Consider the following 26,623-nt stretch of genomic DNA (forward strand, 5'->3'; position numbering starts at 1 on the left):
GGGCAGGATCCATGGAAATGAAAATAGGGGTGAGAGTAGTAATATTTATTCTACATGGCCAAAAGAGTCCTCTTAAATGATTTCTGTTCATCCAAAGAATGAACTGCTCACTTTACTCAAATGTCTTTCATCAATAACCAGTTTCTTTAAACCAGTCATGTGCAATTGTGTACACATTCATACAGTTAGTACAAAGTTTATACGCATTCTTGCTTAATCGTACTTTCTAATAATATGATTAACTACTGTATGCTAACTAGTGATGGATAACTAGAGTTCCCTTTTTTTAATGTTTGAATATCCTTTCTTAAAATAATCAGTTTTAGAGTTCTCGTCAGGATATAAAAATATGTATTGGTATATTATTTCATAGAAAGGTCTGCTTGGAAATTCTTGCCATTTAAATGTATTGTTTGCCCACAAGAATAATTCTTTTTTTTTCCTTATTATTTTACAGCTATGATTGGTTCCAAACAGATCATTTGGTCACTGTTGTCATATATACTAAACAAAAGGTAAATGCATTTTATCAAAATAAAAGAACCATGAAATCTTACTGTGAATATGACCAACTATGTTCTATGAGTTCTTCAGCATTGTTCTTATGTTCAAAAAGTATTTGAAATTAAATTGAAATTTCCTTTTCTATATAAGGGGATGAATTCAGAAATGGTGATAGTTGACCATCAAGATGGTAGACTGAGAGTAGACAGCATTCTGAGGGATTATTCCTATCTCTTGCATATTGGTAAGTGCTTTAGTTTTGCTTTGGAAAACATTAAAATTGAATTCTATCGAGAGTTTAATTTTACTCCTCCCATGTCACCCCCCCCATCTAGTAGTTAGTGCGTTTGTGTATTTTTATATCTTATGCTTCTACATTTCCCATCATCATGTTCCTATTACGCCTCTGGCATTTAGGGCAGTGACGAAGTTCCTCCACTCCTGTCTGTTTCTGGCAAGTCTTTCAGTGGTTCCCCAGCTTTGCCCCAGGTTTTTCAGTTCAGTTTCCACCAGGGTGGATTTGATTTAAATCAAATTGATTTAAATCACTAGTCAGGAAGACTCGATTAAACATGGATTTCTACATAAAAGTGCATTCTTGTTGGTTGTTATAACCTTAATACATATTCTTCACAACTCAGAGATAGATGTAGGTTTTATTTTTAGAAGGTACACATGACCGATACATTTCGAAAGCCTCCTGGAAATGATGGTGCACAGATCTTCTTGGCTGCACTGTGTCAATAGATCTTGGTTTGAGATTGTTCTGAGCTAAAAGATATGGAGGATTTTTCTGAGGCAGGTTGTATGGAATGAAGGCTGTATGGACACGTACTTTCTCATTCCCCAGCATTCTGCACTATAAAGTAGTGTTGAAAGTACGTAGCTCTGATAAATCTTAAGTTTGGTTTTGGTGTTATATTTTGATGATTTCCAGACTGTATTTAAGCTCCTGAAGTTGTTCCTGGCTTTATTGATTTTGTTCTGGATGTCCTAGCTACATTTCCCATACAAGATGTTAATTTATATCATGATACTCTGGAGTTTAAGTAAATTGTGACATTTGTCACCTTACAAATATTAATTTACAGTGAATGCTTACCTTTTTGCCATCTAAAGTTCTTTGTATTGTTCTAAGCTATATGGAATGAGCTGTAATAACAAAAACTTAAAATGTTTTTTTGAATCACTTCATGGTAAGTGAATAATGCTGTGATTGAGTGCATGGATGGGCCACACTGAGAAGGCAATACTTGGGGCAGACTGCAAGCAATAAGGCAGAAAAGCCCCAGAACTGATGGTTTATTCTAGGTTCATCAAATTAGTAACAAAAGAGTTGTTGTACTACACTAGTTAGCAAGAAGCCAAACACAGTCCCCTTTAGGCATAACAGCCCTTGGCTCCCATCTAGACAACCAAGTCTAATGTAGTGAGAGGTCACTGGAAATGCTATTCACTATACTTAAAGTTCTACCAATCCCAAAGTCAGACACTTACCCCTCTGGTCAATGTGAATCTCAGATCTTGTCCAAAAATCACGCTGTCAGGCAATCCTTAACTAAATCTAAGATTTATTAAAAGGAAAAAGAAAGAGGAGAGTTATAAATGGTTTAAAAGATCAATATGCATACAAATGAGTGTAAAGTCCTTAGGTCAGTTTCATAGCAGAGATTGTAAGGCTGCTGATTTGTAAGTGTCTCTCTGGAATCAATTCAAAGGGTTATAGTCTAATAGGTAGTTAAGGTGTAGAGTCTGTTAAACCTTTTTTTCCATGAGAATTCCAGGGTAATCCAAGTCTCCCTGGAGATCTCGGTGCTATGGCTTAGACCTTTCCTGTTAAAGTTTAAGCAGGCCTGAGATGAAAGGATCAGGCCCGAGGTTTCACTTCTATAGCTCTCTAGCAGGCTGACAAGCCTCCTCACAGCAATCGTCACAGCAGGGCTTCCCCCCACCCCCTCCCCGAGGAAGAATAGGCAATGCAGCTTGCCTGTGGACCTTTGCTTTGAAGCTAATCTTCTATTTCTTATGCATACATAAGTAAACTAGGTTTCAGAGTAGCAGCCGTGTTAGTCTGTATCCGGAAAAAGAAAAGGAGTACTTGTGGCACCTTAGAGACTAACAAATTCATTTGAGCATAAGCTTTCGTGAGCTACAGCTCACTTCATTGAATGCATGCTCAAATAAATTTTGTAAGTCTCTAAGGTGCCACAAGTACTCCTTTTCTTTTTACAAGTAAACTAGTTACACTCATTCTCATAAGGCAGTTAGCCAGCCCTCCATTATAACATAGTTTGTTAAACTGACGGCAATGTAGATAATGTGTTCCTGCAGTATCTCACATCTTTGATCTTAAAGTTAACTGAACTATTCACATACATAATGTAAGGCAATTAAGACATGAAAAGGAATGAGTATGTAGAAGCTAATTTGGCTACATTTACACTTCTAACAGGATATTGGTAAACAGACAAATACACTTACCATCTACACTGGATTTCTGTTACTATAAATTAACAGGTTAGTGATAGCTAGTCTAGTACATCTCTTTGAAATTCACATACAAGTGAATTGACTGGATACAATTGTAATGCCTCTTAAGTTGTTATGGGTCATACACAGGTTGGCTGGTCTGTCAGTGTCACAGATGCTGATAACTATAGAAGGAGAAGGCAATTTGATATCCAATTATATCTAAATAAGAAGATGTGCATTTTCTTCATTTTAGAGCTGAGTTATGCTGTTCAAGAAGACATTGCTGGTAAGGTGTTTCCTTCCCTCCTGTTCTCTACCCCATTAATTTCAAAACATAGACTTAAGTTTCCATCTACTTTGTTCTGCCCTTCTCCATCTGGCTAGCACATATTCAACAGATAAATAATACCTTTGCCTATGAATAATGCTTTGACACAGCATGCTATTTTGAACAGTCAAACAAAACTTAATTTTTTCCAGTATTTTTGTATCATTTTCAAGGGATTTTGCATGGCACTAATGTCATGCTAACATTAAGAATATAGTTCTAAGGAACAGTATTTCAAAAGAAAATATAATTATGTCAGGGAAAATCTTGGTGTGCTGGGAGTGAGCCTCCATATTTTTTCTGCATACATATATCGTTTATAATAAGGGACTCTCCGTAAAATTAGACCAATATTCAGTAAAGTAGTTGGAGAGTGAACATAGTGTGTATAGATTTTTAAAAAGTGTTCTATATAAGAGTCATATAGGGCCAGCTGCCTTCCTGAACTGTCTGCTTTCTTGAGTCATCACAATGGATGCTCAGGTTTTAAAGTGAATACATCTAGATGCCTTGGAAATATTTAAGACAGAATTTCAGCATTATTCTGGTCCCCTGAAGCATCTTTAAAATATATTTCTTAGTGATTAGAAACACATTCTGTAGTATATTTGCATAAAGGACTTTGCATTAGATTGGATTAATCAGTTTTTGAAATTAATCTGCATATTAAAATAGTCATAAAATAGAGGGGCTTGTCACTTATGCACTACAGAAAAAGTGGTACTATTTATCAATAATTGGTAACTCTGAAATCATAAGCATTAACTTTTTGACCAGAAGAGCAAAATGTAGTTACTAAATATACAGTAGATGCTTTATTAGTCATGCATACTAAGCTATTGTTTTTAATAATACACTGAAACATGTCAAGGAAGTCTGGAAGTACATTTGATTTGACATTTTAGTGTAGCAGAGTAATTTTGTATTTTTTTTGAGATTATTAGATACTAGCCCTTGCTGAACTTAATGACAATGAAACTAAATAAAATAACTTTCTTCAAAATTTCACCAGAATTCTTTTTCTTTTTTTTTTAAGTACACATTGCTGAAAAAGTGGGAAAAGTGGAGATTGTCCTGAAGAAAAAAGATAATATTCCTTGGAGTAAACTGGGACAGCCACTCGAGAGTCATAGTTCATTTATCAAGTGCACAGACAGAGGTAAACAGTCTCATTTGTTATACAGGACAGTGCGTTTCTCTTCTCAACCACATTTGAGGCAAGTACCTTCCAAACATGTTTTACCAACTGGTCCAAAACAGGATTCCCAAGGAATGGGGGACAGAAATGTGTTGTCTCCCTTTGCCTTTTATAGTCAAGCCTTCAGCCTAATGTAAAGAGATTTTCTGGTTGAGAGTATTACTCCTAAGGAAATTCTGTGCCAAAAAATAAAAATTATGTGCAAAATATTTTAAAATGCTGCCAAATCTGCACATTTTGTTAGTAAATAAATGTGGCTCTAGCATGGCAGTGGGAAGCACAGGTCACTGGCTGCATTGAGGTGGGAGATTACCCTGAAGGTGGGAGCGTCAGGGTAATCTCCCACCTCCACCGGTACAGGGACTCCGCAGAGAGGCTGCAGCTGACCATGACACAGTTCCAGAAACATCCTGGGGCCCTACCCTCTGCGCCAGGTGCACCAGGTGTGGGTGGGCTGGCTCAGCCCAACAGGATCCAAGTGTTGAGGGGCTTAGCATGGGGGGATCCAGGTGTAGGGTGACAGGTTTCTGTGTGGGGCAGTCTGGGTGCGGGTGACTCAGTGGGAGATCTGGATGCACAAGGGCTCGTTGTGGGGTTCCATGTGCAGGGGCAATGGGACTTTGCAGGGGATCCAGGTGAGTGAAGGTGGTTGGGTCTCAGCAGGAGGGGGTCTGGGTGTGGGGGGCTCATCAGAGGGGTCCAGGTTTAGCGGGGTAGGGCTTGTCAGGGTGATGGTTCAATGGCCCTGCTTAACAGGGGAGCCCCAGCTGCTGCCAAGGGAATGCCGCATACCTGGCTCCCGCTTCCCACCGCAATTCGCCTTTCTCCTTTTCTTCCCCATTTCATCCCCCTGCCCCATCCCCGCTCTTCACTTCACATTCCCCTTCCCCTGCCCTATTCCACCCCTCTTCCTGCCCCACCATGGACACTCACTGTTACACAGAAAACAGGAAGGCTCCCAGCACACACAAGGGGAGCACGACTGGCACTAGGACCCAGGAAGTGACGTTCAGTTGCAGAGTCAGCAGAGCTGAGATGCAGCGTCCTTCAGCTGGACAGCTACGCACTTGTAGAAATGAAGCCGGGGGGGGGGGGGCGTGCAGTGGCATGTAGCCCTGTGCCTCTGTTGGGGGGGGCGGAGGGGGAATCCCTCCCCCAAAATTGGTCGTGTGTCTGTCCCCTCCCCCCCACATGGCTTTCCTTTGCTTCCCTGCCATTTTCTTCAGGGAAGAGCAGGTATTTTCTGCGGGACTCAGAAATTCCCGCAGAATTCCCAGGAGTAGAATATGTAAGACGGAGCTCAACTGAAAGGCTTCCTTTCCAAGGGAAGAATTGAAGACCTTTCTTATCTGCAGAAAGCACATGGGAGAGCCAGCAGGTAGCAGCTTGGACTATTCTGCCAGTGTTGGATCTCATCATAATACCTCTGTTTCATATCTACTTGAGAATACCTAAGTGGACACTGACATCCCAGTAAAATAAGCAGTGCAGGGAACACTGCATTTGGGTGATGGATGATCTCTGGGCCTCTTGGTTGTAGTGGTAATCTGATGGTAACTGTCAGCTAAGGAATGGATTTCTAAATGCCTTCAACTCCAAACTGTGATGACTGCAGATACATCTCTTTTGGGATAGTGAGATCATGCAGATAGACGCTGTGCCCAGGGAACTGGGTGTTTTGAGGGTGGGGCTCAAATTGCCCTTTTTTCTTGAAATCCGTCTTGCCAATGCTTAAACTGTTTTGTGGTGTGCTGATTGGCCCATATTGACCCCTCTGCATGCCTTTGTTCAAAAGTTACTTGTTTTGAGATCATCTTGTTTATTTGGCAGAAAAATGGTGGGTTATGAATTAAACAAAGGTAGATTAATCTCTTTGAAGCCTCTTTGCCTCGTCATGTGGTGCTTTACTGTTTGATCCTTCCTATCCCAAAATTAAGAGCCCTGGTGTCCTGGAATATTAATGCGGTCTGACAAAGCCAGTGGAAAGCTACTTTTGAGGTATTCAGTATTTCTGAGCTTATGTTTCTTATGTGAAAGCTCATTTTCCTGATGGTAGTGAGTTCAGCTTCAGAATCTATTGACTGTTCCTCCCTGAGATCAGATTTTATAAATATAAGAGATGGTGCTCATAGCAAGAAAACTTGTCTCAATTTTTCAAGTGGAGATAACTTGGTTAATCGGAGCTATCCGCTACCTGGAATATAACCTGAGTTGTTAACCTTCCTTTTTAATATTTCTGAACTATACATTATTAAAATAAAATGGAATGTTTAAAAAATGAAGAAATATCCTCACAGGCCACGGTCATTTTACAGATGAATGAAACCAGGGGAAGGGATAACTATAGGCTGGTTGCAGAGGTCCCAGTCTGAATCACAACATTTACAACAATTTTTGAAGACATATTCCACAGATGTACTGAGACACAAGTGTTTTTGACTCCAGCATGATATATGTGAAGTCACACAAGGCGCAAGTTGCGATAAATGGGGAGGGGAGGGGAATGCATAGCTCCCTTTTATGGACACGCAGCCATCCAGTAGCTAAAAAATCCTTCTTGGTAGCTGTTCTCTAATGGCTCTGCCTGGAAAGGGTTAAAAAGTCTCACTGCTATGCATAGGTAAAAGGAAGTGAGTGGGCACCTGGCCAAAAGAGCCAATGGGAAAGCTGATTTCTTTTCTCTTTTTCCCCCTCTTTCTTATCTCTTAGCTGAAGATGGGGTGAAAGGACTTGAGGGTACCCCACAGAAAGGAATTCCCAAGCCTTCCTGGGTTCTCAAAGGGGTTCTGCGCTTGGGTGGTGGCAGCATCTACCCTTCCAAAGCCAAAGAGAAGCTGTAACCTTGGGAGTTAAATACAAGCCTAGAGTGGCCAGTATTAATTTTTAGAATCCTTGCTGGCCCCCAGCTTCTGCACTCGAAGTGCCAGAGTGTGGAATTAGCCCTGACACAAGTGTTCCAGGTGGTTTAAAGAAAAGGAGTACTTGTGGCACCTTAGAGACTGACACATTTATTTGAGCTTAAGCTTTTGTGAGCTACAGCCCACTTCATCGGATGCATGCCAGGTAGTTTAGTTAATCAGAGCCGTCTGCACTTTAAAATTGTTGTTGTTTTTTTTTTTCTGTGAGGAGTTTTCTGGTTATTTTGTGGCTTTAAATTGCATTGATTTGAAAGAAGCGTGCTGTGTCTATGGGATTCCCCCATTTCTAGGGTTGGAAGAAAGGAAAGAGAATCTTGAAAACAATTTTAGGAGTCTCAGAATGAACGCTTCTAAACACCTCTGATATAGTTTGCAGACAAAACCTTCAAGATCCAACCCCCTGACTCTCATAACCCTAAAATTTGAGCCCCTTTTTCTTCCCTTGACTTAGTCCTAAATAGCCCTTTCAATCTATCTACATGGTGGTAGTAAGTAGTGTCCCTTAGTCTGAAATGCCCTGCTTTTGCTACTACCTCTAAACGAGCAAAGTATGATGTTAAAATAACAATGTGGGAAAGTGGTACTTCCTTACAGTATAAGGAATTCTGTTCGCTCTTATGAAGGGTAATCTCCCTGTCTTTGAGTGTAAAATTATCTGTGGGTATGCAAAACCATCTTTCTGAGAGAGAAACAAATTTCCTAGAGAATTGTTGTTTGTACACAAATCTGAATAATCTAGACTTTCAGATTAATTAGTGAGCAAGTACATAGACAGTAATGAGCAAACTTTGTGTAAGAGGTTCAGTAGTTCTCTGATGGGAAGATCTGATAAATGAAGTTGAAGTTTATTCAAGGCAGGTTATTCCTAATTGGACAGGCTACAGAAATCCTTGATCAGAAGTGTAGTAAAGGAGAATCTCTGAATATGATGTAGCCAGTTATATAAATAATGCATCTTTTGATTTAATGGGGCTATGAAAAAGAAACCTTGTGTACTAATAGAAATCTTCAGGTAAAGAGATGGCTTCTTTGATCAGAAATATGGAGCCAGAGACTTAACCCCTAATTCTGCAAAAACATACCCATATGCTTAAAGTTCTGCACTGAGGTGGGTTGTCTGATCTGCGAGGCCACTTTGAGCCATACAACCACCTGCCCTCTTCCCACATATAAGTAGGGGAAATGTTTGGGAGGGGAGTGGGCATGGCCCTTGTGCATCTTTAACTTGCAGTGGAGCCAAGAAGGAAAGGTTCAGGGATCCTCAACTGGCTCCCTTCAGCCATCCCTCTCCACCAAATCTCTGCTTACACTCTTCTCTTTTTGAAAAATTACTTAATTCATATTTAAAACAATGTTTCTTTTCAGATATAACTGTAGGGATAAAAAATCTATGGACAGATTGGGAAACAGTCATGCTGTCTTGAGATATTATATTTCATATTGGATTTTGTTTAAGATTGGCAGAATGCATTTTGATGGCGTTACTGGTGTGTTCCAGTGCAAGCGACCATATTGCTTCAAATGTTTCCATACTATCATATAACTTGAATGAGAGATCCTGTTTTTGGATGCAAGGTTACTCGGTTAGGTAATAGTCTCTAAACATTGGTAGTGAGGTTTCCGTTTATGCTGTCTCATTTTTTCCCAACTATTGTCTTGCTGTTTTTGTGTTTCCTGTTGATTACATCATGTAGTGAGGAGACATTTTCTTTCATAAAAAATGCTTTGGGTTTAATGGGAGAATTTTTCTAGTGCCATATAAATTCTGACTTACATTTCCATATAATATGTAAGAATTGTCTTGCTTTTGGTTTGTTTCTGTAGCATTTACTTGTTTGAATTTTTAAGCAAGCTTCTGCTATGCTTTCAGGGTCTATATATATAATATTTATTTTATTGATTTAACTGTAATGGGACTTGAGACTCTTGTTTGCACTTGTCTGTGTTTTTTTTCTAGTAGCTATTTACTTGTATGTATATTCATTTTAAATATCTATCTATAAAAAGGGGAACAAGGACAATCCAGGGTATTATAGGCCAGTCAGCTTAACTTCAGCATGTGGAAAGATAATGGAGCAAGTAATCAAGCAATCGGTTTGTTTAGCAACCGATTTGTCAAGAAAAAATGTCAAACCAGTATAATATCCTTCTTTGTTAGGTAACAAGCCTTGTGGGTAGGGGGAAGTAGAAAATGTGATATATTTTAGTGTAGGGCTTTTTATACTAGCTCACATGACCTTCTCATAAACAAACTAGGGAAATATGTATCCTAGATGAACTTAACTATAAGGTAGGTGCACAATTGGTTGGAAAACCGTACTCAGAAAGTAGTTATCGATGGTTCTTTTTTGAGTGATGTCCTTATGGGTACTCCATTGTAGGTGCAGCAGCACACCCTGCACCTGGGATTGGAGATCTTCATCAGTAGTGCGCATTGGAACACACATGTGCACCTATCCCTTCTTGCTGTGAGCGGGACGTATATACAGCACTGTGCAGTCTGACCACCGCCCAGTTGCTTCTCTACCGCCTTTGGTCTGGGACAGAATCCACAGTACAGCCTGCTTCTCCCTTTGCCTCCTTTGATAGTGCCTACCTGTTAGTTTTCATGTAGTTTAGTACTTTCTTCTTTCCTCTCTCTTAAAAAAAAAAAAAAAAAAGTGTGTTTTGTTTTCGCTTTGCCTTAATTGTTACTTCATAGTTTAGGTTTTTGTTTCCTCATTTCCTGCCCTTCCCGACCAGGAAGCCTTTTGACCTCATCCATAGACAGGGGACATAGCTCCAGGGCCTGTCCGAATATCTCCGGTACTGGAATGAAACAATGGTCTAAAGAGCCTAATTGGGCAGACTTACAGCCCTTGGCACCGTCTCGTGGCTCTGGAGACCAAGAGAGCCAATTTGGGAGCTATGGCAATGACAAAACTGCCGGCACCGACGTCTCTTTCGGCACTAACCAGGACCTCAGCACCCACAAAGCCATTGGCATTGAGCAAATCCTCCGCATCAAGAAAGTCCTTTGCACTGAGCAAGACTTCAGCTCCACCTGTTGACTGCTCAGAAGAATGTCTTTCTCCCTGGGCACTGAGTCATGCACCTTCCTCCTCCCCAGGAATTCAGATACCCAAAGGCCTACTTGTATCTGACATGCCTGAGTCACCATTGCTCAGACACAACTTCTCCCCATTTCCACCCTCCTCTCCGGACACTTGACATTCTTCCCTTTCTTCTTTGAAGATGGCACCTCCCTTTCCCAGTGATGAGGAGGAGGAGAAGAGGAGTGCTCCATCATGCCCTCTTACTCAAGACAGGCTCAAGCAACTTCCTCTGCATGTCCTCACTATTCACAGTCCATACCTGGACCAGAACCCAGGTACGGACCACCGTGGATGCAGTCCCACATTCCACTCCCTCCACATTGGCCATACTGGGACCCCTGGGCCATGTATAGGGCACAGTTCGGGAAGACTCTCATGGAGCAAAGCTGGAGACCTACACCTTTGCCTTCTCCATCAGTTTCTTGACCACCAGAGACTGAGCCTCCCCCAGTAACAGATGAGGATGAAGAACAGGAAGAGGAAGCTCCACCAACACTATTTCTCCTCTTTCCCTGATAACCTTATCATAATTTCACCTACTGCTGCTGACGACTTCAAACTTCATCCCGATTCCTTTGGAGAAAGTGAAAGATGAGCAACATAAATTACTTGATATCCTGCACACATCTTCCTCATCCAGAATAGCCCTACCTATTAACAAGGCCCCTGCTAAAGTGTTTTGGCAGGACCCCAACATCTATCCCTCCCACCTGAAAACGGGCAGACAAAAAATATTATGTTCCCGCAAAAGATATGGAATTTCTTCTCTCATCCCACTACAAATTCCTTAGTAGTTAATGTGGTGCAAGAAAAAGGATGCCAATATCAACCTCAATCCACCCATCCGGACAGAGGCCGGAAACTGTTAGATTTATTTGTATGCAAGGCTTATTCATCTGCCATTCTCTAATTCTTCATCTCTAATTACGAGGCTCTTATGTCCAAGTACAACTACCTCAACTACTCTAAGGTAGAGGATCTCTGCCAAGACCTTCCTGATGCCAAGAAAGAACAATTCCAAGCGCTTATATCTGAGGGACACCTTTTGGCCCATACAGCCTTAGAAGTCTCTCTAGACTCTGTGGATACTTCTGCCCATTCCATCGCGACTGCAGTAGTCATGAGGTGGCTGTCCTGGCTGCACCTCTCTGGCCTTCCTAAGGAGGTACAAACTAGTGTGGAGGGACCTACCCTTTGAGGATCCCAAATTATTCATGGAGTGTATGAGTGATTCACTGTACTCCCTTAAAGACTCCTGAGCTACTCTCCGCTCTCTCAGCATTTACACATCAGTTCCAAAGAGACACCTGCAGAAATACCAACTTCCCCCACGATCACGGCCAGTGGCACTATGACATTCAATGCTGGTGACAAAAGCCCCCTACCAAATGCAGACAGGCAACTCCTCAAGGAGCTACTTATCACGCACCTCTAGCCAAACAACAGTTTTGAAGGTGTGGTCAAGATACCTTCTCCTGTTCCAGTCACACCAACCATCTTGACATCTCACCAGTTTGGCGACTGATTGGCTCCTTTCTTTCCATCATGGAGGCTAAATACCTCAGACTGGTGGGTTCTAGAGGTCATCAGGGAAGGATACTTCACCCCTTTCCTATCTATCCTGCCCCGCCACTATTCCTCCCTGTCCCTTTTCAGGAACCCATCTCACTACCCCATTCTATGAGAAGAAATAGATCTTCTGCAACAGGGAGTCATAGAACTGGTCCCTTCCCAATACAGAGGGTTTCTACTCCCATTATTTTCTGATCCAGAAGAAATTGGGTGAGTGGTGACCAATCTTGGACCTTCAAAACCTAAACAAGTTAATCAAACTGCAACGCTTCAGGATGGTTACTCTGTCTACCATTATTCCAGCATTGGAACAGGGAGACTGGTTCTCGGCCATTGATGCATCCAAGATGCATGTTTCCATATCACAATACATCTGCCCACAGATGTTTTCTTCAGTTCAGCATGAGCACTGACCATAATCAGTACAAAGTACTGCCTTTCGGACTGTCAACGGCCCATTGTGTATTTTCCAAGATCCTTGCAGTAGTTGCTGCCTACCTCCGCACACAGGATGTCCTCATCTTTCCACACTTAGACGACCATCTCCTGAAGTCTCCATTTGCAACAGACTCTCTTCATTCCATCCATTTGACAATGGACCTTTTCACGAATCTCAGCCTTTGTGTGAACTTGGAGAAATCTACTTTAGTGGTGGTACAATCCCTAGAGTTCATCAGGGCACAGTTGGATGCCGTAGAAGCCAGAGCCTTTCTTCCAGCTCACAGATTTTCGACCATTGTATATATGGTACGAGCCTGCCCCCCAAATCTCTGCCAGGACATATCTCCAGCTACTCAGCCATATGGCCGCGGCCACGTTCATGGTAAAGTACACACGGTTACACATGTGATATCTTCAGGCATGGCTATGCACAGTATACATACCTCACAGATACAGCCTGCGCAAATTCCTATCCATGCCAAGGAGGGCCAAGGACTCACTACCCTGGTGGACACAGCCCAAGGACATCTGTGTCGGGGGTTCCTTTCCTTCAACCCAGGCTGATCATGATTCTAATAACTGATGCCTCCTTAATCAGTTGGGGAAGTGCACCTTCACACTCATACAGTGCAGGGCAGATGGTCCTTGACCGAATACACCCTACCCATCAACCTCCTAGAGCTATGAGCGATCGGAATGCCTGCCGACATTTCTTCCCACTTATTACACATTGCACCATCAGAGTTGTGATGGACAATGTTGCCTGCCTGTTTTACATCATTTTACATCAAGGCAGAGTAAGGTCCTACTCTTCATGCTTGGCGGCACTGAAATTATGGAACTGGTGTATCCAACACGACATGACCTCGGCCACATACCTCCCTGGAAACCAGAACACTGCTGCGGACTCATTGAGCAAGAGATTATCCCACAAGCACGAGTGGGAACTGGATACATGAATCTGTCATCTCATCTTCAACTGCTGAGGATTCCCCACTATAGATCTTTTTGCCACACTGCAAAATTCTCGATTTTGCTCGAGAGCAGGACTGGGACATAGATATCTGTGAAACGCATGCCTCCTCTCATGGGATGCGCTACTGCTCTATGCCTTCCCTCCCTTCACCCTTCTGTTTTGAGTACTCCACAAGATACAGGGGGACCAAGCCTGTATCATTCTTATAATTCCAACATGGCCATGACACATCTGGTATACTTCGCATGATGGCATGCCAACCGAGCTCTCTCCATCAACTCTGTGAGTCCTTTCACAGGATGCAGGTTGCATCCTCCACCCTAATCCATAACTTCTCCACCTGAAACATGGCTTCTCCATGGTTCTGGGATTTGGAAATAACCTGTTTGGAAGCAGATAGACAGATACTCTTGAATAGCAGTTGCAACATGACTAGATGCACTGTACCTCCACCAGTGGGTTAGATTTCAATGCTGGTGCGCCTCCCATCAGGTCGACGCAATAAGCTCTCCACTACCACTTATCCTGGATTATATTTTACACCTTAAACAATCAGGATTATCCACCAGCTCCATTCGTGTGCATTTGGCAGCCATCAGAACTTTCCACTGCCACATAGATGCCCACTCCGTCGTCAAACACCCACTCAAGAAACATTTCCTGAAGGACCTCCAAAATATTTACTCTCACATACAGGATCCAACCCTGACCTGGGACCCTGGCCTCATCCTACGCTCTCTTACTAGACCTCCATTCAAACCAATGGCAACATGCTCCTACGTTCACTTATAGATGAAAATGGCATTTCTTGTTGCTATCATGTCTGCCCGACAGGTTGGCCAAATTGGTGCCCTTACAGCATATCCTCTGTACACACTTTTTCAGAAAGACAAAGTTATGCTATATCCACATACTAAATTTTTACTCAAGGTACCATCCTCTTTCCATATCAGTCAGCCTATCCACCTTTCCTTGCTTCTTTCTGAAGCCTCATGGCAACCAACAGGAGGCAGCACTGCACGTCAGACGTGTGTTAGCTTTCTACCTGGACAGAACTAAACCTTTCCAAAAATTGCCACGTTTATTCCTTCAACGGCCAAAAGATCCAAGGGCGCAGCCATCTCTAAAGCAATGCCTTTCCAAGTGGATCTCACAGTGTATACATCTGTCCTGCCAATTACACAGTTGACAACCTCCTACTGGAATTAGAGCACATTCCACCTGCTCACTCTCCACTTTCATTGCTTGTCTCAGTAACATCCCTGCTGCTGACATTTGCAAAATGGCCACAAAAGCATCAGCAGACACCTTTGCCCATCACTACACAATTACTCACAACAATGCAGCAGATATTGTCCTAAGACATACTGTCCTATCATCTGCAGTAAATGCTGCTCCAAAGCCCCAGCCTTCCAGTGAGGGGCACTGCTGTCTAGTCACCTACAGGGGAGCACCCATTGGGACATCATTCGAAGAATATGATAAGGTTACTTACCCGGTGCAGTAATTGAGGTTCTTCGAGATTTGTCCCTCTCTGGGTGCTCCACTACCCACCTCCCTTCTGCTTTGGAACTGAAACATAAGCTCTGCAACAGAGAGAGAAATGGGGGGCGGTTGGATGCTTATATAGTCCTGTTCACGGCGCTAGAGGGGGAGGTGCGCATGTGTGGTCAGATGGGCACTGCAGATGATCTCTGATCCCAAGCGCACATCTTTGTTTACCAAACATCACCTCCAGCCTTAACTATCGTTTTGCAAATACATTTTTATTTAAGTGGAAGAATGAATAGGTTTCCCTGTGGCTCACCCATCACTGACTAGATAGCTTGAGAATGAAGCAATGGAAAAATAGTTCTTCCTTAATTTAAGGAATTGACTTGTTTGCTGTAGATTTTAGCTGACTTTCTGATTGAAATAGTAGGGTAATTTATTTTGGTGCAGTTATGGCCTTCTGTATGTAAATCTAGACAAATAGACGTGTGAAAATCCAGACACACATGGAAATGTTATACCAATAAATTAAAAACCAGCAGGACCTTATTAAAGGGAATAAGGCAAAATGTCACATTTATTGTGAATACAGAAAGAATCATAGTAAGCAGTTAGTTATAGCTATAACATTCCATTCAGTTTCATATTTATTCACACATTCATTCATACACATACACAGGTTCTGCAAGGTTATCATAGTTACCCTCCTTAAAGTTGCTCATGCCAAGCCACTAGCTAGGTGGCCTGGACAGGAGGAGGGAGCAGGGCCTTGTCAGATGCTCATCTGATGCTCCTGGAAGTTGGTTTGCAGAATCAGACCCCAAGGTTCTCGCTTTCTAGAGTCCATTTTTATAGGCATTTACTCCTATGCCAGTCTATGGGAATTGCTTCATCATGCTGTTGCTGAATCAGCAGATGGCACATTCCTGACGGCTCCGTGCTGCCAGATGTTATCTTGTTCTTTGGTTCTCCCATCCTTGACGCTGTTGGGTGGATTCCAGTCTGCCCTCTGGGGGATCTCTGGTTGTTTCCACTTGACGCCTTCTTTGGCCGATGGACGCTGGATTCTTAGGCTAGCACCTCCCTGATCGTTCATTTATTATCCACACCAAGCATCAATCCACATACATCCTCTCTCTCTATTTTAATCACAATTGTTAACAAAGTGAGATAAATACAACAAAAGGGCGGGGAGTCTGTGTGCTGTTTCTGTAACAGAGTATTGCTTTGAGTCTCTGTGTGTATGTGTAGTTGTTGTTTCAAAGCAATACTTTGAGAACAGACTCTGACTTAGGATATACTAACACAATTAGCAGCTTGCAAGTTTCACACAGAGGGAGAGAAACAGTAAAAACAAGAGGCCAAAAACCAGGGGACCTCTTAATTAGTAATACTCTGGAATTTAAACTATGGGGAATCAAACTCATTTGTGATTTTAATACAGAACTTCTTTAATACGATCCAACATAACAGAAATCTAAACAAGTCTGTGACAAACTCTTCAAATTTGATGCAGAATTTTTTCTTTGTGTGTTGGTAAACAGAGTCAAGTTAAATAGTTATAGTAATCTAGGAATTATGACAGGTAAACTTGTAAACGGAACCAATTTACAAAAAAATTTATTTCAATATTTCCAAGAAAACACACAGTTATACCTCAGGACTAATTGATACAGAGAAATGCTTCAAGAGAAATCCTGTGAGATTTTAAGACGTTTATTCCACCAGGCTTATTCCTCATTTTTTTTTTTTTAAAGACCAAGTGCTAGAGATTCTCTTGAGGAATAGTTATTTATAGGTGTTGACAATGCCCTCTCTTTTGTTAGTTTTTGTTCTATGTTGCAATGTAGGTGATATTTGAAGTCAAATGTTGTATGAAAGGTATGTTTCAGCAATCATCTGATACTTTAAAGAGAATCAATTGAATAATTAATTGATTTTAATCTTAACTGTAGTTAGGCATACCTTTCCAGTAAAGTGTAAACAAAAAACTGAGGGCCATGGTACTGGCATTCTGTTAGAACATATATTTGTAGAATAAAGGCAGCATGTACCCATTGAAATACACTTAGTACAGTGGTAGAACATAGCAACTGTTCTATTCTTCCAGTCATTGAGACGTGATTTTCTTGTAGGTGGTTTTCTGGAAAGTGCATAGTATGGAAATCTACCCATCAGGAGATAGGTTGAGATCATCACAACCTATTCATACTGCTGTGCCAGGCGGGAATCGAACTCAGGCCCCAGAGGTGACAGGCAAGCACTTTAACATTATGCTACTGACACCAACTTTATATAAGAGACTCTTTAAAGAAATACTATTAGGCAAAAATCATACTTAGTAAAATATTTTTGTTACTTATTACTTAAATTAATCCATATTAAACCATTTAATTAACTTTTAAACTTTAATGCTTTTTGTTTACTATTTGTACTTCATTTAGTTTGGACAATGAAATTAGATTTTCTGGCTTCTTTTCCTGGTTCCCATACACGAGCACAGTGATGCAACTTTTGTGGAAAATGCTGCAAAAAGCATTTAATTCAGTTTTTTTAAAAGTGTAAAACATTATGGCTGATGATGAAGTGAACTGTAGCTCACGAAAGCTTATGCTCAAATAAATTGGTTAGTCTCTAAGGTGCCACTAGTACTCCTTTTCTTTTTGCGAATACAGACTTAACACGGCTACTATGAAACCTGTCATTATGGATGATCACCATTTCAAAACTGGTGAGTGTAAATTCATCTAGGGACACGCACACGCACACGCACACACACACACACACTGGAAGTTACCATACAAACTGTGAGAGGGGGAGGGTGAGAGAACTTGGATTTGTGCTGGAATCATACACATTGTAAGGAGAGTGATCACTTTAGATAAGCTATTACCAGCAGGAGAGTGGGGTGGGAGGAGGTATTGTTTCATGGTCTCTGTGTATATAATGTCTTCTGCAGTTTCCACAGTATGCATCCGATGAAGTGAGCTGTAGCTCATGAAAGCTTATGCTCAAATAAATTGGTTAGTCTCTAAGGTGCCACAAGTACTCCTTTTTGCGAATACAGACTAACACGGCTGTTACTCTGAAACCCATCATAGGACCTAATCACATTAGCCACGCCATCAGGGGCTCGTTCACCTGCACATCTACAAATGTGATATATACCATCATGTGCCAGCAGTGCCCCTCTGCCATGTACATTGGCCAGATTGGACAGTCTCTACACAAAAGAATAAATGGGCACAACATAATATTCAAGGAATCATAACATTCAAAAACCGGTAGGAGAACACTTCAACCTCTGTGGCCACTCAGTAAAAGATTTAAGGGTGGCAATTTTGCAACAGAAAAGCTTCAAAAACAGACTCCAAGGACAAACTGCTGAGCTTGAATTAATATGCAAACTAGATACCATTAACCTGGGTTTGTATAGAGACTGGGAGTGGCTGGATCATTACACATATTGAATCTATTTCTTTAAGTATCCTCACACCTTCTTGTTGTCAACTGTCTGAATGGGCCATCTTGTTTGTCACTACAAGTGTTTTTGTTTTCCTCTCCTGCTGATAATAGCTCATCTTAACTAATTAGCCTCTCACAGTTTGTATGGTAACTTCCAACTTCTGTGTGTGTGTGTGTATACACACACACACACACACACACACACACACCCCTTACTATGTATTCCATTCTATGCATCCGATGAAGTGAGCTGTAGCTCCCGAAAGCTTATGCTCTGATAAATTTGTTTAGTCTCTAAGGTGCCACAAGTATTCCTATTCTTTTTGCAGATACAGACTAACACGGCTGCTTATCTGAAAACTGATACAGGAGTGAATCCATAAAGGATTGAGGGTTGGCAAGGTGCGCTTCCCAAAGGGAGAGCAGTGAAAAGTAGTCAATACTGGTGTAAAGAATGGAGTGGAGATGATCATCAATGCAACAGCATTGGTGAGACCGATACTGGAATATTGCTTACAGTTCTGGTGCCCACGTTTTAAGAAGGATTTTTGAAAAATTGCAGGTGGCGCAGAAAAGGGCCATAAAAATGATTCCAGGACTAGAGAAAATGCCTTATAGTGAGAGACTTTTTTAGAGCTCAATCTTTAGTTTAACAAAAGGAAGATTGAGGGGTGAACTGATTAGTGTCCAAGTACCTTCATGGGGAGAAAATACCGGGTAGTAAGAGGGCTCTTTAATATAGTGGAAAAGGGCATCACAAGAACCAATGGCTGGAAGCTGAAGCCAGACACTTTCAAATTAGAAATTAGGCACCCATTTTTAACAGAATGAATAACCAGTGGAACAAACTGGCAAGGGAAGTGGGGGATTCTCCATCTTTTAGAGTAGGGGTGGACAAACTTTTTGGCCCGAGGGCCACATCTGGGTATGGAAATTGTATGGCGGGCCATGAATGCTCACGAAATTGGTGGTTGGGGTGCAGGAGGGTGTGAGAGCTCCAGCTGGGGATGCGGGTTCTGGGGTGGGGCTGGAGTTGAGGAATGGGGGGTGCAGGAGGGTTCTCTGGGCTGGGACCGAGGGGTTCGGAGGGCGGGAGGGGAATCAGGGCTGGGGCAGGGGGTTGGGGGCATGGGAGGAGGTCAGGGGGGCAAGCTCCGGGCAGCGTTTACCTGAAGCAGCTCCCAGAAACAGTGGCATGGGCCTCCTCTGGCTCCTATGTGGAGGCGCGGCCAGGCAGTTCTGCGCACTGCTCTGTGTGCAGGCACCACCCCTGCAGATCCCATTGGCTGCGGTTCCCAGTCAATGGGAGCTGTGGTGGGTGGCGATTGGGGTGGGGGCAGCGTGTGGAGCCCCCTGGCTGCCCCTACATGTAGGAGCCGGAGTGGGGACGTGCCACTGCTTCCAGGAGCTGTGCAGAGTGGGGCAAGACTCCGACTCTGCTCTCCGGCTGGAGTGCTGGAACAGGGCAAGCCCCAAACCCTGCTTCCTGGAGACAGCTGGAGGGCTGGATTAAAACGTCTGGAGAACCGGATGTGGCCCCCGGGCCGTAGTTTGCCTACCTCTGTTTTAGAGGTTTTCAAATCAAGACTCGGGCACCTTTCTGGATTTTTTTTTTTTTTAGCCAAGCACAAATTACAGTGGTAGATAGCTGGGTGAAGTATAATGATCTGTGTAGTGCAAGAGGTCAGACTAGATGATGAGGCCTTTTGGCCTTTAAAATTTATTAACACAGACTTGGTGAGAGAGGAAGGTCCAACAACAGTGTAGTCTAGTAGTGCATAGGGTGCTGGATTGGGACTCATGTGACCTAGGTTCTTTTCCTGGCTCTATCACTGACCAGCTGTGTAGTCTTCTGTGCCATCCGTTTTCTGTCTTGTTTTAGATGGTAAGAATTTAGAGTAGAAAGTGTCTCAATATGGTCCAGAGCTCAGTTGAGGTCTTTAGGTGCTACTGTAAAATGAATAATAATCTTGGGATTAAATGCTGGATTTGGACCAAGATCCATGATCAGTTCCTGGTTTTGCCACAGGCTTTGTGTGACCTGAGGCATGAGCCACTGAGGGTATGTCTATGCTGCAATTAGACACCTGTGGCTGGCTTGTGCCAGCTTACTTGGGCTCACAAGGCTCAGGCTAAGGGGCTGTTTAATTGTGGTGTAGACATTTGGACTCAGTCTGCACCCTGAGCTCTGGGACCCTCCCACTTCATAGGATCCTCGAACCCAGTCTCCAGTTTGAGACCAAACATCTACTCTGTAGTTAAACTGCCCCTTTGTCCCAGCCTCATGAGATTGACTCAGCTGGCACAGGCCAGCTGTGGGTGTCAAATTGCAGTGTAGACATACCCTTAGTCTGTTCCTGAGTTCCCAGTTTCAACACTGAAGTAATACTGCTTTACCTCACAGGTCTGTTGTGAGAATAATATCATAAATGTTTGTGAGGAACTAAGATTCTGTGGCAAAAAGAGCTATTTAGCTATTTGAATACATGGGGGGAAATTTCTTCAGGTTTTGAAATTGAAGCAGCAGTGTGAGCTTTCAGATAAGATTTAGCAAGCAGGTCATGCTCCCTTCAGATAATTAGGAATTCTGTGGCACAGTACTGTATTTAAAACTTGGCTGAAAACCATGTGATAAATGTAAATTTGTTTGTTCCAGATATCTTTGAGGTAATGTTAACTAATCAGGTAACTAACGCGTGTAAATGAGTGCATTAGAAGTGTTTTGCAGTAAATTCCATGAAAATTAACTGAGAGGAAGTAAATAAATTTGGCCTCTATAATGTCACACTCAAATAAACTATTGCATTTTTGGGATTTATTATCTTAATGCAGAGCTTTCCAGATGCTTCTTATGAAGGTATGCAGAATCTATAAAATTCTTGGCATATATTGATGTCTTTCAGTGAACATAGTGATTTATTGTGTCTCCAGGAAAATATGGAGGCGCTGACTGAATCTCCATAGTTAACGTTGTAATGGGGCGTAAATTCGTGTTTTTCTTTATATATAAAGTTAGTGTGGAAATGTCACTTGTGAGTTTTTGTACAACTTGAATTTTTATGTATGTTTTAGTTTGTCTTCATATGCTTTTAATAGGAAGTATTCAAAATTGATCTCGTACTGCAATTTGTGGAAGTTTCACTTTTTGTTGTATCGCTAAAACAAAATTGTGTAACTACACAAAAATTGATTGCTGAATCTTGAGTAGATCCTGATAAAGGACAGTTTTTGAAAATGTTTAGCATTACAAGTCACTTTTTGTCATTTTTTTCCCTAATGATTGAAAATGTATAAACAAAGTATAAAATAGCCAATGTATAAAATCTTTTCCATTGTGTACATAAAATCTTATCCATCAGATAAAATTCTTCTCCATCAGCCACTACACCTTTCTAGAAGATTTTTATCCTACAAAAGAGTTTATGTGCAGTACTGACTGAGAAGGTTTTATGTGCTGGAATATAGCTGCTGATATCTTGCTGAACCTTGAAATGATCATTTCAGAATATGAAACTCCTTTATTGCCTTTTCAAATAAAATGATGTAGGAATCCTGCTCATACACCCAAAACATAACATCTGGAGTTTTCTTTTCACTCATCCAAAGTAAGCTCTTATAGGATATATTAGACAGAAACCATGAAAAAATGTTTATGAAAAATATGTTCGATATCTCAAACATATTACATTTTTAAGCAGTTTTCTATAGTGATGATCTCCATATTAATGGCTATATGTTAAAGTAACTCAGTGCAATAATATATGCAGCAAAACACCATAGAAAATGATGACATGTTTCAATAACAGTAATATGTAACTAGCAAATTAGACTCTAAATTAGCCAAATTACAAACTTTGAAAATTGCAGAGCAAGCTGGATGGACAGTATCCTGCACATACGCTTGCAGGTATAATAGTATGGTCAGGTGTTCTTGGCTCTTTTACACGTATTTGATGCTCCTTGAAAATAAAGCAATTGGGGACATATGTACAGACACAGCTCAGCTGGAACAGTTTGTTTTAAACGCTTTTACTTTAATCCAATAAAAATGTCCTTTTGCTATAAAACCCCTTTTTCTGTTTAGAAGCTCTTGCTTTTACTACTTTTCGGTGAAATTTTCCGAGACCAGAAAAGTATAGGCTTTTATCATTAGTGATCTGAATGACCTGTTCTGTAAGGAGGAAAAGTGCTATATACTGTAATGGTAAAGTGCTTAGATTTAGTGGCACCAAGAGTTATATGAGGAGTTTTTCGGTGCTTGAAGGTTACATATAATTTTTGCATGTATTTACTTATTTTTAAATGAAAACTGAACATAAGTTTTGTATCTGTAGAAACCCCATAAAAATATAGTTGTTTTCTGAATACTTTTGCACGTCAGAGCCTAACTTGGATGCTTTACCAGACATATTAAAAAACAAAAAACCTCTCAATCCTTCTCTTTTAGGGCTGTGCTACAGAAGGTGCAAACTGATTTCTAAGACAGAAGTCACCCATGACACCAAACTTTTCTGCTTAATGTTGCCACGGAGTACTCATCTCCAGGTTCCTGTTGGGCACCACGTTTACCTCAAACAAATTATTGCAGGTAAGAATAGCTGAATCTATCCACTAACATTACTTAATAAAAGTGCTTTTTTTGGATCATTAGCAGTGTGACAGACATCTTGACAATTTCTTGCAATATCCTTAATGAACTTTATTGAATTAAGGTAAACCTTATTGAGGTTCATTGTATTAAACATGCAGTTGTGTATGTGTTATTGTGGAATTATATGAATGTAACTTCTCTAGGAGAGTGACTAATGCAGTCTCTGGCAGGTATTAGAAACTTCAAAGGGGTTTTTAGATTAATATGTAGGAAGTGGATTTCCTAGGGGGATACCTCGGGATAAAGGGAATGCAAATGACCCACTTCGAATCCACTCTTTTGAAACTACTACCTGAGGAGGAAAACTAATTACCTGCCCTGGAAAGTCCAGATCAAAGACCGCTGAACTGTAGTAAAGCAGTAATTCTCAATGTTTTGTGTTGGTGACCCCTTTCACACAGCAAGTCTCTGAGTGTGATCCCCCCCTTTATAATTTTTATTTTTAATATTTAACACTATTATAAATGCTGGAGCTGAAGCGGGGCTTGGGGTGGAGGCTGACAGCTCACAACCCCCCACATAAACTTGTGACTCCGTGAGGGATCAGGACTCCCAGTTTGAGAACCCCTGGTATAAAGCGTGGACAAAACTTGTTATGAACGTGCTTATTCTGAGCTGGTGCAGTGATGCACCACAAAAATAAACCCCTTGGGTGAGGTTTGGAAGGACTGCTCCAGCCAGAGTCCATGTCAAGGTTGGAGTGATCTCTGATAAGCTTATTAGGATTTGTGTAGGTTCTTTTATTGTTTTTAATGTGCTTTCTTTGTAGTGCTTTTACCTTAAGAATAGAATAGGCTTGCGTAGAAAGAACTGTGAGGTAACTTATAATTGTTGACAGAGAAAGCAAGCTGCCTGTCTCTGCTAGGAATAACACAATGAAGCAGGGAAACTGTGCAGCCTGGAAATGCCCCCTCAGAAAGTCTTTTCTAGAAAAGAAATTGGCTAGGGAGCTGGAAGCCTGAGGCAGAGGTGCCCTTGCTGGATGGCTGTGGGAAAACACATGTGCAGGTGTCCTGAACTGTGACCTACAGAACTCAAATCCAGTTTTATTAATAAAATAAAATAAACCAGCCTGTTAAATACCTGCAAAAAGTCAAGGGAGTCAGTTACTCTGTTCTTTTGTATGAACTCTTTCCTTAACCGTACCATTTAGTTACGGTTTGTCTGTTCCCATTGTCAGATATCCAGCATTCCAGTTAAGTAATCTACAGGTATCTCCATTCTAGAGAGGGTTTGGCATTGAGTGCTTATGTAACTTTCCTGAACTAAGAGGTATACAGTTCTTTTTTTTAATGGATGAAAATAAATGACTCCTTTAATTGGAAGAGTTGCAGTAGGGAGCGCAGAACAGCAGCTGCTGGTGGCCCTATGATCTCTGTCCAGCAGCACCCATCTTTCTCACCATGGAGGCATACGTTTATTACTAATGAAAGGTACATATTGGAGGGGTAGACAGCCTCTATCTTCAAGTGCCACTAGCAGCAGCTGCGAATTATTTCATTCTACGTGTGGGGCAGCTACTTTAAAAAATCAGACCTGAAGGAGAGGTACCAAAGCAACTAATCTAGCTGTAACAGCAGCTGAAAGAATATGAGGCTCAGAGCCTGTATCATCTTTTCCTTTCCCCTTTCAGTGTCTGCTTGCAATAGCAGAATCTGGAAGTCACAGCCTTTTCCCTACTCAAGAGGGGGAAAGGAAGATAAAAAAGCAAAAAGCTCCAAGTGGCCTGTTGGTACTTTGTAGCCAATTAGGCAACCAAAGTAAAGGGGCCAGCCTATTCTTGAAACACCTGATGTCCTGTGCGCCTTATGTTAAAAACTGCACCTGTAATACTGAAGTGAACCATGGGTAAAAGTAGCCAGAAAACACAAAACAACTAGTTACAATAGAAAGTAGTTTTTCATTCCAGCCCTAGATGCTTATTCTCAGATTGGCACAAAGATGTGGAAGATGGAGCCCTTAACCCTTTCTGATCATCTTTCAGGGTGTTAAGAGATGGACAAACCTCTTAGATCAAGTGGGTTGTCTGGCAAATGTAAATAAAAAAATTAAATTTTAAAAAATAAATGCAGAGTCATGCATTGTTTACGAAGTTTGTGAAGCTAACATCACTTATGGGGCTGTACTGAGCCTTCATGATGTCAAAGATGGACAATCAGATACATCCGCAGATCTAATATATGGGCGATCTGGATTCTGAAGCAGGCAAAGGGAAACAGCTGGATTACTTTCATCTGCTATCCATTACAAGGCCTCTTACAAGGATTAAAAAGGATTAAAATCTTGCAAAGTCAAGTGGTGTTAAATTAGGAAGTGCCAGAATGAATGTTGTGTGCATGGAGTCTTAATTTGACTGCCTTGTGTGTCTGCGTTATGACACAGGCCTGGTCTACACTAGAAAATTAGGTCAACATAATATGTCTCTCAGGAGTGTGAAAAATCCACACTCTTAAGAGACGTAGTTGAGTCAATTTAAGTCCCCATGTAGACAGTGCTAGAATCCCTCCCATCAGCGTAGGTGGTGTCTGCACTAAAGCACTGCAGTGTTTTAAGTGTAGACAAGCCCACAGTCTTCACATACTTTTTTTTTTTTTTTTTAAACCCAGGATCCATGGTTCATTGAGTGCACAGGGTGGAGTTGCTCTAGGGATGAATCAAGGTTTCAAAGTGAAGGCTGTTGTCTGTAATACCCCTGTTGCATTTGTTACAGAAGTTGGAATTGTCAGGCAAGAGTTTAAAATTTAGCTAACAGCTAAAACAGAAACCGCAGATCAAGCAGAAATGTTTCAGTAGCCCAAGGACACTAACAGCGGTAAACACTAGATAAACTTATATGGTCAAATGTCCGCCCAGTAACTCAGCTCTTAGAACAGAACAAACCTTCCCTTCACAGCCCAATGGATATCTGTAAGCACTCATCCTTCCCCCCTTCCCCCCCAATCTTTCCCCCGCAAGATAGCCATAAATACTTATTGTAATCAGGACAACCGCTATACGTATGTACTGTTCCTTTTTTTATCTTTGTTCAGAGTTCTCTTAACTTGTAACAGTGTCTGTCTCTGTATGTACAAATAAATGCAAATAAATTAATTTAAAAAGTGTATAACTGGCCACTATGGCACCATATTTTTAAAGCTGTTTTTCAGTCTTCCCTGTACTGTGAATAAGCCCCCTTCAGTAGTGTCTGTGCCTGCCTAATTCTTGCGGAGGGGGAATCTTTTTGCCTAACATAAGACTTGTACTGAATGAGCCCGGGGACTGCAAGAAGAGAAAGGGAAGTTGAATGCCACCCTGGAGACTTGGATTTTATCCCTGCCTCTGCCACAGAGTTGTCATGTGATGCTCAGCAAGTAAAGTACACCAAACTTTTCATAGGTAGTCAATCTGTGTGCAAGTAGAGGCTGTATCATAATGCATAAGCATCGGGGCCAAATTAAGGCTGCAAAGACAATGTTTGCTATGGCATTTCCTAACTTTAGTGCTTGACTTTGTTCTCCTTATTAAATCCTTAA

General features: G+C 41.5%; 1 protein-coding gene across 5 annotated transcripts in view; it reads left to right on the forward strand.

Moving 5' to 3' along the window:
- LOC102935673 (cytochrome b5 reductase 4) overlaps positions 1 to 26,623 on the forward strand; it is a 73,898-nt gene that overhangs the window by 22,087 nt on the left and 25,188 nt on the right. For 4 of the 5 annotated variants that reach the window (XM_037894404.2, XM_037894406.2, XM_043542610.1 and 1 more), the window contains 5 exons: positions 458 to 515; positions 655 to 748; positions 3,230 to 3,262; positions 4,341 to 4,463; positions 22,908 to 23,048. In XM_037894404.2, coding sequence (XP_037750332.1) covers positions 458 to 515; positions 655 to 748; positions 3,230 to 3,262; positions 4,341 to 4,463; positions 22,908 to 23,048 — 449 coding nt within the window. The remainder of the gene's footprint in view (positions 1 to 457; positions 516 to 654; positions 749 to 3,229; positions 3,263 to 4,340; positions 4,464 to 22,907; positions 23,049 to 26,623) is intronic. The other variant, XM_037894405.2, reaches the window with a different exon arrangement.

The sequence above is a fragment of the Chelonia mydas genome, chromosome 3 (assembly GCF_015237465.2).
Source record: "Chelonia mydas isolate rCheMyd1 chromosome 3, rCheMyd1.pri.v2, whole genome shotgun sequence".
NCBI classification, from domain to species: Eukaryota; Metazoa; Chordata; order Testudines; family Cheloniidae; genus Chelonia; species Chelonia mydas.